Source organism: Monodelphis domestica, chromosome 2, assembly GCF_027887165.1.
Source record: "Monodelphis domestica isolate mMonDom1 chromosome 2, mMonDom1.pri, whole genome shotgun sequence".
NCBI lineage: Eukaryota > Metazoa > Chordata > Mammalia > Didelphimorphia > Didelphidae > Monodelphis > Monodelphis domestica.
In genome coordinates this window covers 258,986,942-259,003,840 of record NC_077228.1, presented here as the reverse complement: position 1 = coordinate 259,003,840, position 16,899 = coordinate 258,986,942, and the positions used below count along the sequence as shown (strand labels likewise).

At 46.1% G+C, this 16,899-nt stretch overlaps 2 protein-coding genes across 7 annotated transcripts; both read left to right on the top strand.

Annotated features, from left to right (window-relative positions):
- The first annotated feature begins 100 nt into the window (after nt 1–100).
- FGF11 (fibroblast growth factor 11) lies at nt 101–9,765 on the top strand. 5 transcript variants are annotated; one of them, XM_056817612.1, is made up of 7 exons: nt 101–971; nt 1,628–1,681; nt 2,280–2,491; nt 4,437–4,547; nt 4,918–5,021; nt 6,597–6,795; nt 7,447–9,765. In XM_056817612.1, the coding sequence occupies exons 3-7, from the start codon at nt 2,299–2,301 to the stop codon at nt 7,536–7,538; spliced, it is 699 nt and encodes a 232-aa protein (XP_056673590.1). In that variant the 5' UTR covers nt 101–971; nt 1,628–1,681; nt 2,280–2,298; the 3' UTR covers nt 7,539–9,765. The 5 variants fall into 5 exon arrangements, with proteins under 5 accessions (XP_056673590.1, XP_056673588.1, XP_056673589.1 ...); XM_056817610.1 differs by having other exon boundaries at nt 101–1,681; XM_056817611.1 differs by having other exon boundaries at nt 101–2,491.
- Nucleotides 9,766–9,899: 134 nt separating this feature from the next.
- Nucleotides 9,900–16,342, top strand: CHRNB1 (cholinergic receptor nicotinic beta 1 subunit). Of its 2 annotated transcripts, XM_007483186.2 has the most exons (11): nt 9,900–10,105; nt 10,224–10,363; nt 10,676–10,720; nt 11,377–11,486; nt 11,851–11,959; nt 12,268–12,415; nt 12,648–12,854; nt 13,354–13,577; nt 14,787–14,962; nt 15,320–15,470; nt 15,976–16,342. In XM_007483186.2, exons 1-11 carry the CDS (start codon nt 10,051–10,053, stop codon nt 16,114–16,116), a joined length of 1,506 nt encoding a protein of 501 aa, XP_007483248.1. In that variant the 5' UTR covers nt 9,900–10,050; the 3' UTR covers nt 16,117–16,342. The 2 variants fall into 2 exon arrangements, with proteins under 2 accessions (XP_007483248.1, XP_016286325.1); XM_016430839.2 differs by lacking the exon at nt 10,224–10,363 and having other exon boundaries at nt 10,041–10,133.
- Nucleotides 16,343–16,899: the final 557 nt, after the last annotated feature.

The following is a 16,899-nucleotide window of genomic DNA, read 5'->3' as shown; positions in this document are numbered from 1 at the left end:
CTTTTTTTAACGTCCTTCTTTATTCCTACCTCCTCAGCCCTTATAACTCATTCTGGGAGACCCAGCCTTCTAAAGTGCAAGCTGTATTGCTCCCGATCCTGAAAAAAAATGTTTAATTCTGTCCTCAAACACACCTCCTCCACTATCTGTCCCAAATACACACATCTCTCATCAATACCCTGACCAAGGAATTCTTCATCCCTTCCTACTCTATTCTTGCCCTCTCATGACCCCTCTGGGTGTATATATGACCCTAAGTGAGAGCCATCTAAAGGGGTGGTGGTATGATGCTGACACAGCATGAGAGTGGATGGTGAGAAGATGGGGGCCTGGCCAGTTTGGTTGGATTGAAAATATCAGAAACAGCTACCATCTCCTGGCAATGGGTAGCTTTCCCATCTCTGCTCTACACACACACACACACCCCACTCCCTAAAAAGCCACATTTCAATTTCTTCTACAGCGTACTCTCAACTAGCCCCGCCCCTTTTCTCCTGCAGATCTAGACATTTGTCCCCCTTCCCGGGAATAGTGATTCGCCTCCCACCCCCACCCCCCCCAGCTTTTTTGTTCCCTCCTCACGTCCCCAGCCGCTTCCATTTCCAGGTCCTCTAACAGAGCCAGGAGTCCCTTTCCACAATCCCCCTTTGATGCTGTCTCCGCCCCCTGCCCCGCCCTCGGGTAGGGTTCTTGGGCTGAGGTGGGGGAGCAGAACGCGAGTTTGCAGTTAACCGCTACGACTGCCGCTACTGGCTCTGCCGCCTGGGCTTGCTTTCCAGTCAATCCTGCTGCTGAGGCCTGGAGCGCCGCCATTGGGGGACTGGGGACGCCCCGTGAACCCGTGAGGGAGGGGGGATAGAGTGCCGTGGTGGACTGTCCGGGGAACCCTCTGCTAACCGGGGGACAGTGAGGGAGGAGAACATGAGAGCCTGAGCCATCCATCACTGCCGGCAGCAGGATCAACAGGACAGGTTTGGGGGGTCTCAGGAAAGAAAGTGGGGTGTAAGAAACCGCTTAGAAACGTGAAAGGGGACCCTGGGGAGTACAGAACTTCTTTGGGGGAATACAAGAGTCAGGTTAATTTGGGGAGCAGCAAGGAGAAAGTGGGGTACAACACTTTGGAATAGCTGGCTGGAGGTCAAATAGCTCCATATTCTGGAAGATTACATGAAGACCTCCCAATAATATTGTGGGATACCTAGACAGTTAGAAGGGACCCCTATATCTACCAAACCTTGACAACCTAAGTTGCTGGGGCTGGAAGGGCATATTTGGAAGTGCCAGGGAAGAATAGGTTTAGCAAGGATAAATTTGGGGGGGATACCAGAAACTAAGGCTTCTAGGGGCTTGGGGAGATAGTGTTGATTTGGCGAAAAGAGGAGGCTTAAGCCAAGTTTGTGGTTGATTTGAAAAGAATCTTAGGACCCTGGCAAATGGAACCTCCCAGAAGTTCTGGACTATAGATTTGGAGAGTGATGGGAAGAGGTAGAAGGTATATTACAATCTGGGGGCTAAATGGTGGCAAAGAGATCCCCAATTCTCTTTAACTTCTCAGCCACTGTTCCAAATGTTGCTGCTATGTGTGATTTGGAGGTGCTGTAGCCCTGTTCTTTCTCATGCCTTCTAGATTTCTTGAGCTGACAAGGTGGAGCTGTGAGATTCATGTCTGTCATCCCCCACAGTGAGTTAGGGTCTCTACAAGGTCTAGGCATTGGAATTATATGGAGAGGTGCAGAAAACAGGGGGCCTTGGAGTTACATAGATTTAGAACCAGGACAGTGAAAGAAAAAAATTGGGGGCTATGAGGAAGGGGAACCCAGGGAATTGGCGGCAAGAGCTGGGCAATCCCCAAGCTTGAATCTGATAAGAGTTCAAAGATTCTCCTCAAGTTGAGGGGTGCCAGGGGGAGAGGGCAGTTGAAGGGACCCTTCTGAAGTAAACTTAGGGAGGAAGACTTACTGGGGTACTATTTGACAGCAAGGACCCAGAGCGAAGAGGCTAGCATCTGAGATAAATCTGGGGGTACCACCCTGTTTGAAAGGAGATTGGAGGGTGCCTGTCTGGAGGAAAGGAGGGGTTTAGCGTTCAGCCTTGAACTATCTGCCAGTTTGGAGTGTTTATTAATTGGGGCGGGGTGGGGGGGGTTGCATTCTGGGAACTAGATGAAGATTGAAAGTCGTATCCTAGTGTGATACCTCGGTTCAATTTGGGTTGTATACCTCCATTGTGAGAGTCGAGGAGGTAGGGGGCATCTAGAGAGATTCGACTGTCCCCTAAAGGGAGGGAAGGTGGTTGGAGATGGCGGCGCTGGCCAGCAGCCTGATCAGGCAGAAGAGAGAGGTACGAGACCCTGGGACCAGCCGACCGGTGTCAGCCCAACGGCGAGTGTGCCCGAGGGGGACTAAGTCCTTGTGTCAAAAGCAAATACTGATTCTGCTCTCCAAGGTCCGTCTGTGTGGGGGGCGACGGGCCCGGCCAGACAGGGCCCCGGGTGAGTGATAACGGTTGGGGTTTCGGGCTCCTGAGGTTGAGGTGGGACCTAGACTAAAGGAGAGAATCAGGGATGGAAAGCCGAATTCCTGGGTCCCTAAGGAGAGTCAGAGAAGGCTGAACGAAAATACTTCAGAGGGCTAAATTGAGGTTGGATTAGAACTCCCTAAAGAGAGGTGGGCAATGGGGAGACAAGAAGTTCAGATACTCTCTTTTTCTGCTGCTCCTCGATTTCCCTTCTCTGTTCCCGCATAACCCTGAACCTCTTTCTCTTCTAGAGCTAGGGAGACTGTGAGGGGTTTTATTGGAGTTTATCTAACCCCCCGCCCCAGTCAGGAAACCAAGCATCCTGCTCTTCCACCCCACCCCACCCCCAGCATGGCAGGCTACGTGCGTTTCTTCCTGTCCTTTTGCTGCTCTGCTTCAAGCTCCGAGGACTCGGAGAGCCTGGGTCACACAACCTGGTTTCTTCGATTCTGCGACGCCCTTCCCTCTTTCCCTTCAGTTTAGCTAGACACCCCATTCCCATTCCTCTTCTCTTCTGTTACCCCAATTTTTCGCTTGGGTCTTTCTCGTTTAACCCCGCCTGGCTCTGAGAAAAACCTTTCCGACTCTCCCTAGGGTGTCCTTGCAAATCAGCCCCTCCCCCAGTCCTTCTTCCCTGCTTCCAACCCCGCACCCCATTCTGCTCTCCTTGCCCGCTCCCAGAACTCTACTGTGTCCTCCGTCTTTTCCCTCCTTCACACCCAGGGGACAGAACAGGGAACGTCCTCTGTATTCTCCTCAATTCTCTTCACACTCCCAAATCCTGCTTCCCCCCCAGTCCTGCACCCCCTAGTGTGGCTGCCCCTCCCCACAAGAACCCAGGCGTACAGAACAGATTCTAGAGGACTGGGGTAGGGTCGGGGGGGAGGTGAGGAGAGGGATGGGGGGGGGGAGGGAAAGATTGATTGGGACTGTACCACCCACAGAAGGACACGGAGTACTAGACAAGATTCTTAGAGATTTATACGGTGAAAGAAAGGGGTAAGGAAGAGACTACTATGTCTCAGAAAGGGGCGCTGTCCCTGTCCTCCCTTTGCCACTCTTGCCAAATTCATTAGGGAGTGAGAGTGTCAATAACCTTCACCCCAAGTCCTCTTGAACGATTCCTCTCCCCACCCACTCTACCGTCTTCTGTGGTACAGTCCAGAGCCCACCCTATGGAAATGTCCCTTCGCCCTTCTGTTCTTCACCCCTCTAGCCCTCACACACACCACACACACTCAGTCCTTCACTTCCACTCATCCTTTGTATTGGCTACTACAATGCTCTCTCCCCAGCTTGAAATCGGGGTCAGCAAAGCTAATAAAGCCTGGAGAAAGAGAAGAGGCTGGAGACCCCTGACTCTTGATTCCTCAGAAGACAGGCTTGTGGCAGCCTAATTAGTGGCACAGATGACCAGGCAGGCAGCAGAGGCCCAAGCCAGCCTAGGCAGCATCAGGTGCTGAGTCAGCAAGCCCGATTCCAGCAGAGTCAGCTCCCTCCCTCCATAGTTTGGGGAACCCCCTTTCTCCAACGTCCAACTTGAGGTGACCCATCACAATAACTACAATCCGCTCGTTTCTATACCTCTGTCACTGTCTTTTCCCCGTTTCATAGCTTCATTCCTCCTGCCCCTCCTCCAGCTCAGCGATTGAGCAGGAACTAAACTATTAAAATAAATTTCAATAAATTAAACTGAGAGCCAATGGTGGGGGCAAGGACAAGGTATAGACTTCCCCAGGAGACAGCGAAGCCAGTATTAGAGGGTTACACACAGTGAGTCAGTGAAAGAGCAATTGACCTTCCTTCTCCCTAACTCTCCTTATCCCACCCCACCCCCCACATTTCTAGAATCAAACTTGGAAAGAGAAAACGGTCACCAAAGATTAATGTCTAGTTCTTCCTGTTTCTTTCTCTTCCAGAGCCCCAGCTCAAAGGCATCATCACAAAGCTTTTCTGCCGTCAGGGTTTCTATCTCCAGGCCAATCCAGATGGAAGTATCAATGGCACACGAGAGGATACCAGCTCCTTCAGTGAGGGGGAGAAGGGAACTTTTGGGGTGTGGGGAGTTAGAGAGGGAGAGAGGAAAATTAGGTAGCTTATACTTAGGGCTTCTCTTATATCTCATGTCTGAGGTCACTGAATAGTTTATCTCCTTATCCATCCTGTAACTTTCCAATCCTACTTCTATCTCAGTTTCTGTCCATCACTGGCATCTAGGTGTGGGGATGAACCAGAATCAGAGTGGCTGTCCCTGGGGTGCAACTAATGGTGGTGGGCTCAGTGGGTTTTTTGAGGGAGGGGTTAGAGGGTTGGGGGAAGGAACCTGAGTTCTATTCACTTAAGAATTGAGGGGTCAGGACTTAGATGCCTTGAATCGCTGACTCTCACTCTACCTCCCAGCCCAGTTTAACCTGATCCCTGTGGGTCTCCGAGTGGTCACTATCCAGAGCACCAAGCTGGGGCATTATGTAGCCATGAATGCGGAAGGGCTACTCTACAGCTCGGTGAGACTCCTCCTCTCATCACTTTCCTCTCTCCTAGTGAACTACCTGGGGCTTCCACCCCCTCCCCCAGTCACTTTCCCTGGTAATCCCACACTTGACCCTCTTTTTCAGAACCTGTTATACATCATCATTACTACATCAGAACCCCCTTATTAGTTTCAAAATCATTTCCCTCTCTGAATTTCCTAAACTTTTCTAAGTTTTTCCTTCCCAGATCCTACCAGGACTCTATTCCCAGCTCTCTCCTCAGGAGCCTTTCAATACCCACATCATATCTCCTCAATACACAAGAGGCTCTTGAGGGAGATTCCTTACAGATCCATTCTAGCCTCTGCAAGGGACATCCTCACAACCATATGCCTAGGATCCCTTATGGTTTCTCTCCTCTAAATACCTCTCTTCACACCCCCTAGATTTAATAATAACCAGGAGAGCCACGCAAGGCATGTAGAGAGACCTGAGTTATTCCATAATGGTGCCAGTAATGCATTCTTTGACCAAATCATTTTCTTTCTCTGAGCCTAGTTTCCTCATCAGCAAAAAAGAGAGGATTGGAGTATGATATCAGAGAATTCTAGTATTAGAACCAGAGAACTCAGAGCATCGATTCCAATCCCCTCCTTTTACAAGAGAAGAGACTGAGTACTAGGGAAGTTAATTGACTTACCCAATAATATCTGAATCTATGTTACTTTACTTCTCCCCACTCTCCTATTTACAAATCCATTGTAGCAAAAGTTGTCAAAACTTTTTATTTCCACTTTATATTCTTAAAAAGTACTGAATAATCCAAAGAACTTTTGTTTATGTGGGTCATATTGATACATTTTTAAACATGTTAGAAATTAAAACATAAATTTTAAGATGTTTTATTAATTCACTTAAAATAACAGCAATAAGTCCAGTTCAAGTAAACCAACATAAGTAACATTTTTATGAAAAATAACTACATTTTCCAAATCAAAAATTTAGTGAGAAAAGTAGCATTGTTTTACATATTTTTGCAAACCTCTTTAATGCATAACTTAATAGAAGACAACTAGATCCTCATATTTACTTCTGTATGCAATCTGCTGTAATATGTTGTTTGGTTAAAGTATATGAAGACAATATGGCCTCATATAGATATGTAGTTGAAAATCAAGGAATATTTTAATAGGTAAATATTTTCTTAGTATTATAAAAATAGTTTTGAACTTGAGGATCCTCCCCTTGGGGTATTCTTAAGGATCTACAGTCTACACTTAGAGAGAACTGCTATACTGGAGGAAAAGGAAGGAATTGGTTAAAGCAAGAGTGGGGGAGAGTAAATTGGAGAATTAGATAAAGGAATACACAGAAATCCAGCCCCAAACCCACAGGCATCTGGGCTTCCAGAGCTCATTTTGATTTCCTCCCCCTCACCACTCAGAGGATTTGGTCCCACACTGTAGAGTTTGTGTATTATCCACAGACCCATCATCTTAGGTTTCCTAAGGGGGGCTCAACTGAGAAATCTCAGCCTCTTGCCAAGTAATTTCAATCTCATTCTTCCTCCCTGCCTTTGTTTTCTCTTTCTGTGACCTCATCCTCAAGCCACACTTTACAGCAGAGTGTCGCTTTAAGGAGTGTGTCTTTGAGAATTATTATGTCCTCTACGCCTCTGCCCTCTACCGCCAGCGTCGTTCAGGCAGAGCCTGGTATTTGGGTATGGACAAGGAGGGCCAAGTCATGAAGGGAAATAGAGTCAAGAAGACCAAAGCGGCTGCCCACTTTGTGCCCAAGCTCCTTGAAGGTGTGAACATCCTCAGGAATGGGAGAGTCTGTCATGCCAAGTACATTTCCATTATCACACAGAAGATTCTGTCCATCATAACATCCTGTGAGGATTATACATCTCAGATATATATAGTCTCAAACTAAGTCATAACAAGGGAGGTCTTCATGACAGGGAAGAATAGGAATAGAGAGATTTCTGCCCTTAGTCTGTGCATGGCAAAGCTTTTATTTTTGTTTGTTTGTTTTCAACTAAAACACTTTATATTGTGACAGAAAAGTTGTGTAGTGATGCAGAGGAGAATAAAGAACCTGTTGGGGTTTGGGGTTTTGGTCTAGAAATACTAAATGTTTGCAAAATGGGATAGGGGCTTGACTGGATTATCTCAGAATTCTAATTCTGTCCAGGGCCCACCTGGAGGAAGGAAAGGAAGAAGGGAGGAAGTATCAATAGCAATTCAGAATGAAGATAACCAAGTATCAAAACAGTGACAACTCCTTCATAGAAACACAAAATTATAGGATTTACAACCAGAAAGGTCCTTAAAGATTATTAAGTCCATTTTGGCCAAGAAGGCTAGTCATATCCTTCTTCATACTTCTCCACTACTTATTTCTGTGTTTCTTGATTCCTGACCGTTTCTCCTTCTCTCTTCCATCCTCCTCACAGTGGCCATGTACCGGGAGCCTTCCCTACACAACGTACCAGAGATATCTCCTACAAATGACAAGCCTCCAGTCTCCTTGCCTCCTGAAACATAATGTTGTCTGGGAGCACCCTTTCAAGTCTTCCATCAAGATAGCCATACAGATCCCAGATTGAGCCAGTCATTCTGGCCTCTCATCCTGTTCCATCCTTTCCTTACTACTCCCCTGCCACAAGCCATAAATCCATGACTTAAAATACTTCTTTCTGACCTTCTTTGGTCAGAGGGAGGACTTAGGGAAGACTACAAAAGCTATGGCCACTACTTGGGGCCCAACAACTATCAGAAAGATTAGAAATTATCTGCAACTCTTGAGCTATTGCTGCAGAGTCTAAATTCTATTAAGACCTTCTCTTTGGCATTTTCTATATAAAAGGACCCTTCTCGGGGATCTTGCTATATTTAAAAAAGACATTGCTATATGCCATTAAGAGTCTAATCACCCTGGATTTTTTTTCCTTTTCTGTTCAAGCTCTCAGAAAATTTCCCCAGAGATTATCTAGAACCTGTGAGTTCTAGATAAGGACAGACAAAGCCTTGGTTTCTAAGGCCCAAAGCCATTCTTCTCCATAACCACAAAGTCATAGGCAACTAGAGCACAGCCCCCTTTCTCTTGCTTATCCTCTCAGCCTTCTGACTTTGTTTTGGATGTATTCTGAAATCTGGATTCTACCCAGCGTCAATTTGGCATCAAAACCTGTATTACAGTAGAACCACATTGCTGATATTCTGAATCAATGATGATTAATGTTGTTGATCAAGATGGATTCTTGATCTAGCTATAGAAGAAACCCACACCTAGAACACAGCACAGACATTGTCTTGGTCTCCCAATTATGCCCAATTGTAGACTACCACTGTCCTAACCTCTGGCCTAGAAGGATTTGGTTCTAGAACTGTTCTCATGGCCATTGGTTCTAGTTTGTAGTTGAAGTCATCCCCTCTCTTTGGATGGAGATAGAGTCTGAATACCCATATGCTTGCTCTAGAAGTTCTAAATGATGGATCACACTTTTTCCATAAATTCTACTTGTGGTCCAGAGAGAATTGCATTATATATGGACCAAAACCCACCTCCTTTTTTGTTTGTAGAAATTTTTCTAAATATCTTATTCTTCCATATAGAAAAAAAAGCAAATCCATATTCTTTTAAAATGTACTTTCTAAAGATTAGGATTCAATCTCTCCCTAAATATGGGTACTTAATAGGGCAAATAATGGGGAATAAAAATCGTGTTTAATGAAACTTTGGGATAAAGGCACTGAGATCCAGATACAGTGAAAGGAGGAAGAAAGAGGTGGGGGCTATGAGAACAGATTCTTGGATGATGTGGAAATATGAATACTTATGAGCTACCTCACCAGAGACTCCTTAAGGGTCCTCCATAAATATCATGAAATCCTCAACGTCTGAGATAGAAAGAGGAAAATGAGACAGTGAGAGAAGCTATTCATGGAAGAGGAAATAGGGAACCCTTTGAATCAGCAATAACCCTCTCATGTTGGTTAGGTAATGGTGGGGAAATTCAGGGAACTTTGGTTCTAGATCCCACTAAACAGAATAGAATAACCTTGGGTTTTCTAATAATTTTACCAGGAGATCAAAATCTTTGGTGGTTCTACCAACCCAGAAAAGCTTCACATATGACTCAAAGATAGGCTGTATGCCTGTTGTCCAAAGATTTCTCTAAGTTCAAAGAGTGTCATCACCAGGTTGTGTTTGAGGTGAACTTTTCAGCTAAGGAAAGTTTCAAAGTCTATTTGCTAAATTGTAAGATTTGTAATCCATGTTTGTGGAGGGAGTGCTCATACTAATGAGATCGTAAATCCCTAAAGTGCTGAAAAAAAGAATGTACAGTAGTTGTAAGTCATGAATCAACTAGGTTGACTGTAAACAAAGAAAGGTAGCATAAGATGAAGCTAGAACTAAACAGTAGTGAAATGAGGAGTATGGGGAGGGGACAGTTGTGCTTCAACAGCCTAGGAACTTCAACAGCCTAAGGGGAAATTGGGGTGATGATGGGAGGAGGAGACCTAGGAACCACCAACAGGAACTGAGAGAACTGAAACCCACTGGGAAAGAATTTAGAAGAAATGGGGTCGGGATGAGGGTTTATCTTTCAGAGCCTTTTTCAACCTCCCCAGATGGTTGCATGATCGGTAGAACCCTAATCCCACACCACTCCCTACTATCACAGATACCTGCTGCTTGTGGATTCTCCCTCTCTGGGACAAGGGTCCTTCCCCTGCACATCCTTCGATTAAAGACAATTTGTACAATCTCTATGTCTGTTCTGGAACTGGGAAGGCTGAATGCCTGGAGTTTTAAGTGTGAGAGGGAGCACGCGATAAAATTACTTTTAAGTTTTTAGAAAGGGTGGACTGCAGATGATGGAGCACAAAAAGGGAAGGGAGACATTTGGTTGTTGGGCTGGGGTCCCAGCAGCTGCAGGCGGACTAACAGGTGCACATTCCACAATGCCTAGTCACTTCCCCTGCCACTTGATCCCAGTTCACTTGAGCCAGGGAGTCAGCCTTAGAGAGAGCAGAGAGGCAGTGGCAAAACCATGATTCCAAGAGTGCTGCTGCTGGGAACCCTAGGGATCCTGTTCTCCATGAACGGTAGATAATGGGACTTTTGGGTACTGGGGTGAGTTCCTTGGATCGCTGAGAGGGGAAATTGGCAAGGGTCCGTGTGTGATATGACTGGGGTGGGGGGGCTTCACGGTCCCATTCTCAGGGGCAAGAGGCACCTTGGCGGAAGGTCAACTCCTGGAAAAGCTTTTCTCCGGTTATGATAACTCTGTGAGGCCCGCACGGGATCTTGGGGACCGCGTGCCGGTTAGCATCGGCCTAACCCTAACACAGATCATCAGTTTGGTGAGCTAGAACACCAGCTAGGGTTGGAGGTGGGGGTAACAGCAAAAGAATGCTTGGGGCCTAAGGAGTGATGGATTAGGGCACAAGGACAAAGCTAGAGGAGGGGCCTAAAGATCATTTCTAAATCTGTGAAGAGGAGGTGGAGCCTGAAGCTATTGAGACTAGAGTCAAGGGGCGGGGCTAGTCTTGAAATAGGCAGGGCTAGCAAAGTGGCTGGAGAGTGGAAAGTGAGAGAAGATTTCCATCGAGGAGGGAAGTTCACCTCTGAGTTCTCTCCTTTAGCCCCTTTAACTCCTTCTCCTTCCCTTCCAGAACGAGAAAGACGAGGAGTTAATCACCAAAGTGTATGTGGATCTGGTACGAAGGAGACAGTAAGGGAAGATTGCGGGTCCTAATTATCCTTAGCTTAAGCAATTCTTTACCCTAGAGGGGCGCCCACAGACCTGGAGGGTCCGTGGAGAGATGTCGGGAGATCCATGAGGTGGGGGTGGGGGCGGGAATCACGGCTTCATTTTCACCGACCTTTAACTGAAGTTGATATTTCCTTCAGTTATTAAAGTAGGCAATAATCATTCATCTGCGAAGAAGTTCGTGAGCTCTGCCACACTGCCAAGGGAGAACTTGAGACCCCCCCAAAAAAGATTAAAAATTTCTGCACTAGAAGGACCCAAGCGTCCAGCAGTTCCCTTTCCCCCTACCACAGGCCATTTATCGATGAAACATTTAAGTGACTAGTGTAAAACAGCACTGGACTCGGAGTCAGGAAACCCGAATCCAAATACCCGCTCTGACGATAGCGTCCATCTCTCTGGGCCTGTTTTCTTTTCTTTAAAATGGGCGTAGTACTTGTACTCCCTGTTTCACAGTATTGTTATGAGGAACGGGCTTAGTGAGCCTTAAAGCTCCATATAAATGCAAGTTGTGGCGGAGCACTATACTTGAAGTTAGAGTCACAAAGTGTAGGTCCCTGCCTCCAAAAACCCTACAGTCTGGGATAAATCGGTTGTCCCTAGGCATGGACAGATTACAGACTGAGCTGGAATCCTGCGGAACATGAGGGGATAGACTCACTGAGGATTGCTTCGGATTCTGTGTGGCTCCCGGATGTAGTGCTCATGAACAAGTAGAGCCTGGAGGGAAGATGGGGGTGGGGGTGGGGTTCGATACACACAGGGAGGGTGGGGGCGGGGACCCAGGGGGCAGGGTAGGTGGGAGGGTCCCAGGGTGGAACTTGTAAAAAAAGCACTTGGTTAGGGGCAGCTAGGTGGCTCAGTGGATAGAGAGCCAGGCCTGGAGGTGGGAGGAACTGAGTTCAAATGTGGCCTCTGGCACTGCCTAACTGTATGATCTTGGGCAAAATCACTTAACCCCAATTACCTAGCTCTCCATGCTCTTCTGATGCTCAGTATTGATTTTAAGACAGAAAGTAAAGGTTATAGATAAATATAATATCTGTATATACTTTTTGATCTCATCTCGCCCTTCAGCAATGATGGAAACTTTGATGTCTCTCTAAATATCCATGTGTTGGTAACTTCAGACGGCTCAGTGCATTGGCTGCCCCCTGCTGTTTACCGAAGCAGCTGTAGTATCCAGGTCTTTGTCTTCTAGCCCCTTCTTCACCAGGATGGAGCAATGATTCAGCAATCCCCAATCTATTCCACTAACCAGCCCCAGCTACCACAAGTCATTCCCCAACTAACTTCCCAAGGATCATTCTCAGTGATTCTCAGTCCTTCTTCAGTAATTAATACCTTCTCCAAATTTCAGTCCTTCCCAATAACCTTCCCTAATGCTATATCTATCCATCTCTTTCCAAGTGGCCTCTAGTTCCAGTAGTCCCAGTGACCCAATGACCCCTCTTATTGACTCCCACTCTTCATGTTTCCTCCTTCACTCTTCAGGTCACCTACTTCCCTTTCGACTGGCAGAATTGCACTATGGTCTTCAGTTCTTACAGTTATGACAGCACTCAGGTCAGCCTGAGCCCAGGGCTTGGTCTGGATGGACAGCAGAGGAATGAGATATACATCCATGGGGGAAATTACATTGGTGTGTGCTTGGCACAGATAATTAGGGAGGGATACAGTGGCATTTACATTGGGTTCATATATACATATATATGTGCATGAGTCATATAAAGGAGCAGATATGATTTTCTTTCTGAAATAAAATAGCTAGCACACATACATATTAGTGGGAGATATCTAGCACCCATGTTACATGGACATTACAAAGTTAACACAGGCAAAATTCTGTCACCTTTGCCAACTCCCTCCTCCAGAGAATGGCCAGTGGGAAATAATCCATAAATCCTCAAGACTGAATGGCCCCTCGGGAGGACAAGGAGGCAAGGAAGGAGAGCGCCACGATGTCACCTTCTATCTCATCATTCGAAGGAAGCCACTCTTCTACCTCGTCAATGTCATAATTCCCTGTGTACTCATCACTCTCCTTGCCATTTTTGTCTTCTATCTGCCCCCAGATGCTGGTAAGCGATATCTGGTAGTGGGGGGAGGGGAGGGGAATGAGAAGAGGTAGAAGAGATATTTGTAGTCATCTTTTCAGCTGCCACACTAAATACTCCCCTTTCCCCAATTCAACCTTTGTCAAGCCAAGGATTTTGCTTCTATAATCCAAAGAAGTCAATCCAGCCCACAGCCAATTATCAAGTTTTCCCTCCTTCAGGGTCATCTCTTCTCTCTTTGAATGCCTCAATGCTCCTCCACCACACCACCACCACCTGGGCTCCACAGCTCTAATATTCTCTGTGGGACCAATGTCTTTCCTTCTCAGCTTTCTTCCTCCCAAATCTCTCAAAATCGAGTTCCCTTCTTTAACAACCCACTTCATTAGCATCCTTAGCCTAAGGAAGAGAAGAGAGGACTGAAACTTGGAAAACTCTCCTTTCCACCAGAAATACCACATAACTTCCTTGGGATGGGGTGTCTAACCCAATTTGTTCCTTCCATCTCCCATTCACAAACAAGGAGAGAAGATGACACTGTCCATCTTTGCCCTGCTGACCCTGACAGTGTTCCTGCTGCTGCTGGCCAGTAAGATTCCTGAGACATCACTGGCTGTTCCCATTATCGTCAAGTACCTGATGTTCACTATGATATTAGTCACCTTCTCAGTTATACTCAGTGTTGTTGTCCTCAACTTGCATCACCGATCTCCTCATACCCACCAAATGCCCCTTTGGATCTGTCAGGTAAAAGGGTTCTCTTCCTCAGAGATATTAATTTCCATCCTTAACACTCAGCATTCTCCTTCTCATGTGAAATTGTGCAAGAGGATAGGACTGGGAGGGAATCAATTTTAAAATTAGTTCAGCATCCAAATAAATTAAACAAATAATACCTTTTTATGGCTTCTGTTAGGCAACAGAGGAACCAAGAGTGTAAAAATGGCACAATCCTGGAGCCAGGCCTAGAGATAGGAGGTCTTGGATTCAAATCTAGCCTCAGATACGTCCTAGCTATGTGACCTTGGGCACATCACCTAACTCCCCCTTGCCTAGCCCTTACAACTCTTCTGCCTTGGAATCAGTACATAGTATTGATTCTAAGGTGGAAGGCAAGGGTTTATAAATTAAATTTTTTTTTAATTTAATAACCCAATCCCTATTCCCAGTGAATTTATAATCAATAAGCAGTTATTAAGCAACTATCTTCTAGGCACTATGCTAGATGCTGAGAATACAAGAACAAAAATGAAACAACTTTTTAAGTAACTTACATTCTATATAGCACATTAGAAAATAATTGGGGAGAGGGGCAGCTAGGTGGCTCAGGTGATGGAGTGCCAGGCCTAGGGTCAAGAACACTTTGGTTCAGATCTGGCCTCAAACATTTCCTAGCTGTGTGACCCTGGACTTAGTGTGACACTTAGCACCAATTGCCTGGTCCTTATTACGCTTCTGCCTTAGAATTATATTATTTCTAGGACAGCAAGTAAAGTTTTAAAAATAAAAATAAAAAAAGAAGAAAATAATCAAGTGGATGGGGGGGGGGGTTAAGTCATGTGGCATAAAGAGTTTAGCTGGACACAGTGGAAAAAGCATTGGTCAGAGGACATGGATTCAAATTCTACCTCTGCCACTGGGCAAGTCATAAACTCCATGTCCTCATCTGCACAATTAGATTAAATGATCTTTGAGGTCCCTTCCAACTCTAGATATAGGATCTGATAAAGAGACACTGTAGAACTGAACCTTAGAGGAGCAAATTTCAAAAAACAAGAAATAGGAAGAGGGAGTGCTTATAGGTGTAGTGATGGACATAGTTTAGCTGAGGCCTTTCAGTGTAGTTAGGATCCTATTTCTATCCCATCCCCTCCATCCATCCTCCTCTTCAAAGTAAGGAAAATAGCTTGGAATGGACTGCACTGGGGTTGGTTCTCAGCTTCTACCCCTCCCTAGATCTTCATCCACAAACTCCCCTGGTACTTGGGAATGAAGAGGCCAAAGGTGGAAAGAACACTGAGGCCTGATCCTCCAGTCCTGGCACTTAAGGACTTTCCAAGCAGTGGCTGGGGTCGAGCCACAGACGAATATTTCATCCGAAAGCCTCCAGGGGATTTCTCTAAAACCAACAGGTGAGCGGAGACCCAACCCTGACTTTGCAAAAGAGGGGAAAGATACAGTCTTAGTAACTTTCCAGAAAAAAACAACGCCATCGCCGCATGGAATTGTGGGAGTTGTAGTTTTCCGTGGACGAGGGCTTTTGCAAAAGGCCTGCACCCTTCTATTTCCTTCTATCTTCTATGGGTTTTGGGAATGGTCCTGAGCTTCCCGGGGAGAGAGTGTGGGAGGGCTTTATAGGAATCTCAAGGCTGCTGGAATAGATCCCCAAAGTAAGGGGACAAAGAGGCAGAATTAGTGGAAATTCAGAAGGAGCTGGGCTTTGGGTTGTTGTCCAAATCAAATTAGCCGCTTCCCCACCACCACCCCAGGTATCAACCTGAACTTTCGCCTCCGGACCTTCGGCGTTTTATCAATGGGGATCCAAGCGGGAGTCGGAGGCTGCCCCCGGAGCTACGGGAGGTAGTGACCTCCATAAGCTACATCGCTCGGCAGTTGCAAGAGCAAGAGGATTACGAAGACGTATGTCCGGGAAAAAAAAGAAGGGGGGGGGGGGGGGAGGAGTACGAGACAGGTCTGGAGGTTCCTTAATCCTTGTTCCTTCTAGTATAATGTAGTGGATAGGTCATTGGAATTAGAGCCAGAAAGACCTGCGCTAAAATGTTGCGCCTAAATATCCAAATATCCACTAGCTGTGTGATTCTGGCTAAGTTCCTTAACCCCTCGGTTCTTCGGTGTCCTCTTCCGTGAGTTCTGCCTCATTGGCCTCTAAGGATTCTGTGAGCTCTCAGTCTATGATCCAGGAATTTCTTTTTCACTCTCCTAGATTGCCCCCGCCTCCAGCTCCTGAGTCGTCCTCTGCTTGGTCTTCGGTCCTGCCCCTTGCCCCATGGGCAGGATTATAATTGGGGGGATAAGGGAGCTGGAGGAAGGGGGGCGGGTAGTTACTGCATCTTGGAGTCCCGGAGCTGTTAGTCTTGGTTTGTGCGGTTTGAGTCGATGTTGATTCTTCCTGTTTCTCCCTTAGCTGAAGGAGGATTGGCAATATGTGGCTATGGTGGTGGACCGCCTCTTCTTGTGGACCTTCATCATTTTCACCAGCGTGGGAACACTCTTTATTTTCCTAGATGCCTCCTATCACCTGCCCCCTTCCGAACCCTTCCCCTAAATCGACCCTGATCCCTAAGAGTGGCCGATGTGGAATATACCCGCAGGAGCCCTATGCCTACCTAGATTGTCTTCCCCTTAGTTTACTTGGTCGGGATCCAGTACCCACCCCTCCCCCCCAATTAAAAACTCCCTAGAAGTGCCTCAGTCTTGTGTTTTCTATAAATCCTACTTGCCTGCTCAATCTTTATGTGTACATGTGCTTAATAAATATGTTCTAAATTGTATGTTTGATTTTTTAAAAAAATTTCTGATGTAGGCTGCTTTACGAATGTGTGGATTATGCAGGTATCTACTTGTTGGATAAGTTTCTGGAAGGCACAAAACAATTTCGTAACTCCCAGCTAGGCCTGAAAATCTGCTGTCAGAAATAATCTTTTTTGCTCATGAAAGTTTTCCTAAGTTTGAATTCTCTTCTCACAAGGGCTCAGGTTAGTTGATCATACAGCAGAGAATCGATCAACAGGACAAGAAAAGGTAGGAGGGAACCCAAGAAAAACTCAACCTGATGACTTCCCAGTTTTATTCCTGAGGCCAGGATGAGGGAAATCACAGGGTAAGGAGAGAAGGGGGAGGAAGAAGAGGACAAAATCAATCTGAAAGAAGCAAGGGTGGATCTCTAAACTAGGAGAGGTCACACTTCACTTATTTCTATTTTTTCCAAAGGTGATGGGATAACCCAAAAAGGATAAGAAGGGAAGCCCAGAGAAATGGAAGGGGTACATTTTTATCCCATTCCAGAACCATTCTTCAGCCTTGATTAGGATTTCCTAGTTACCAATTG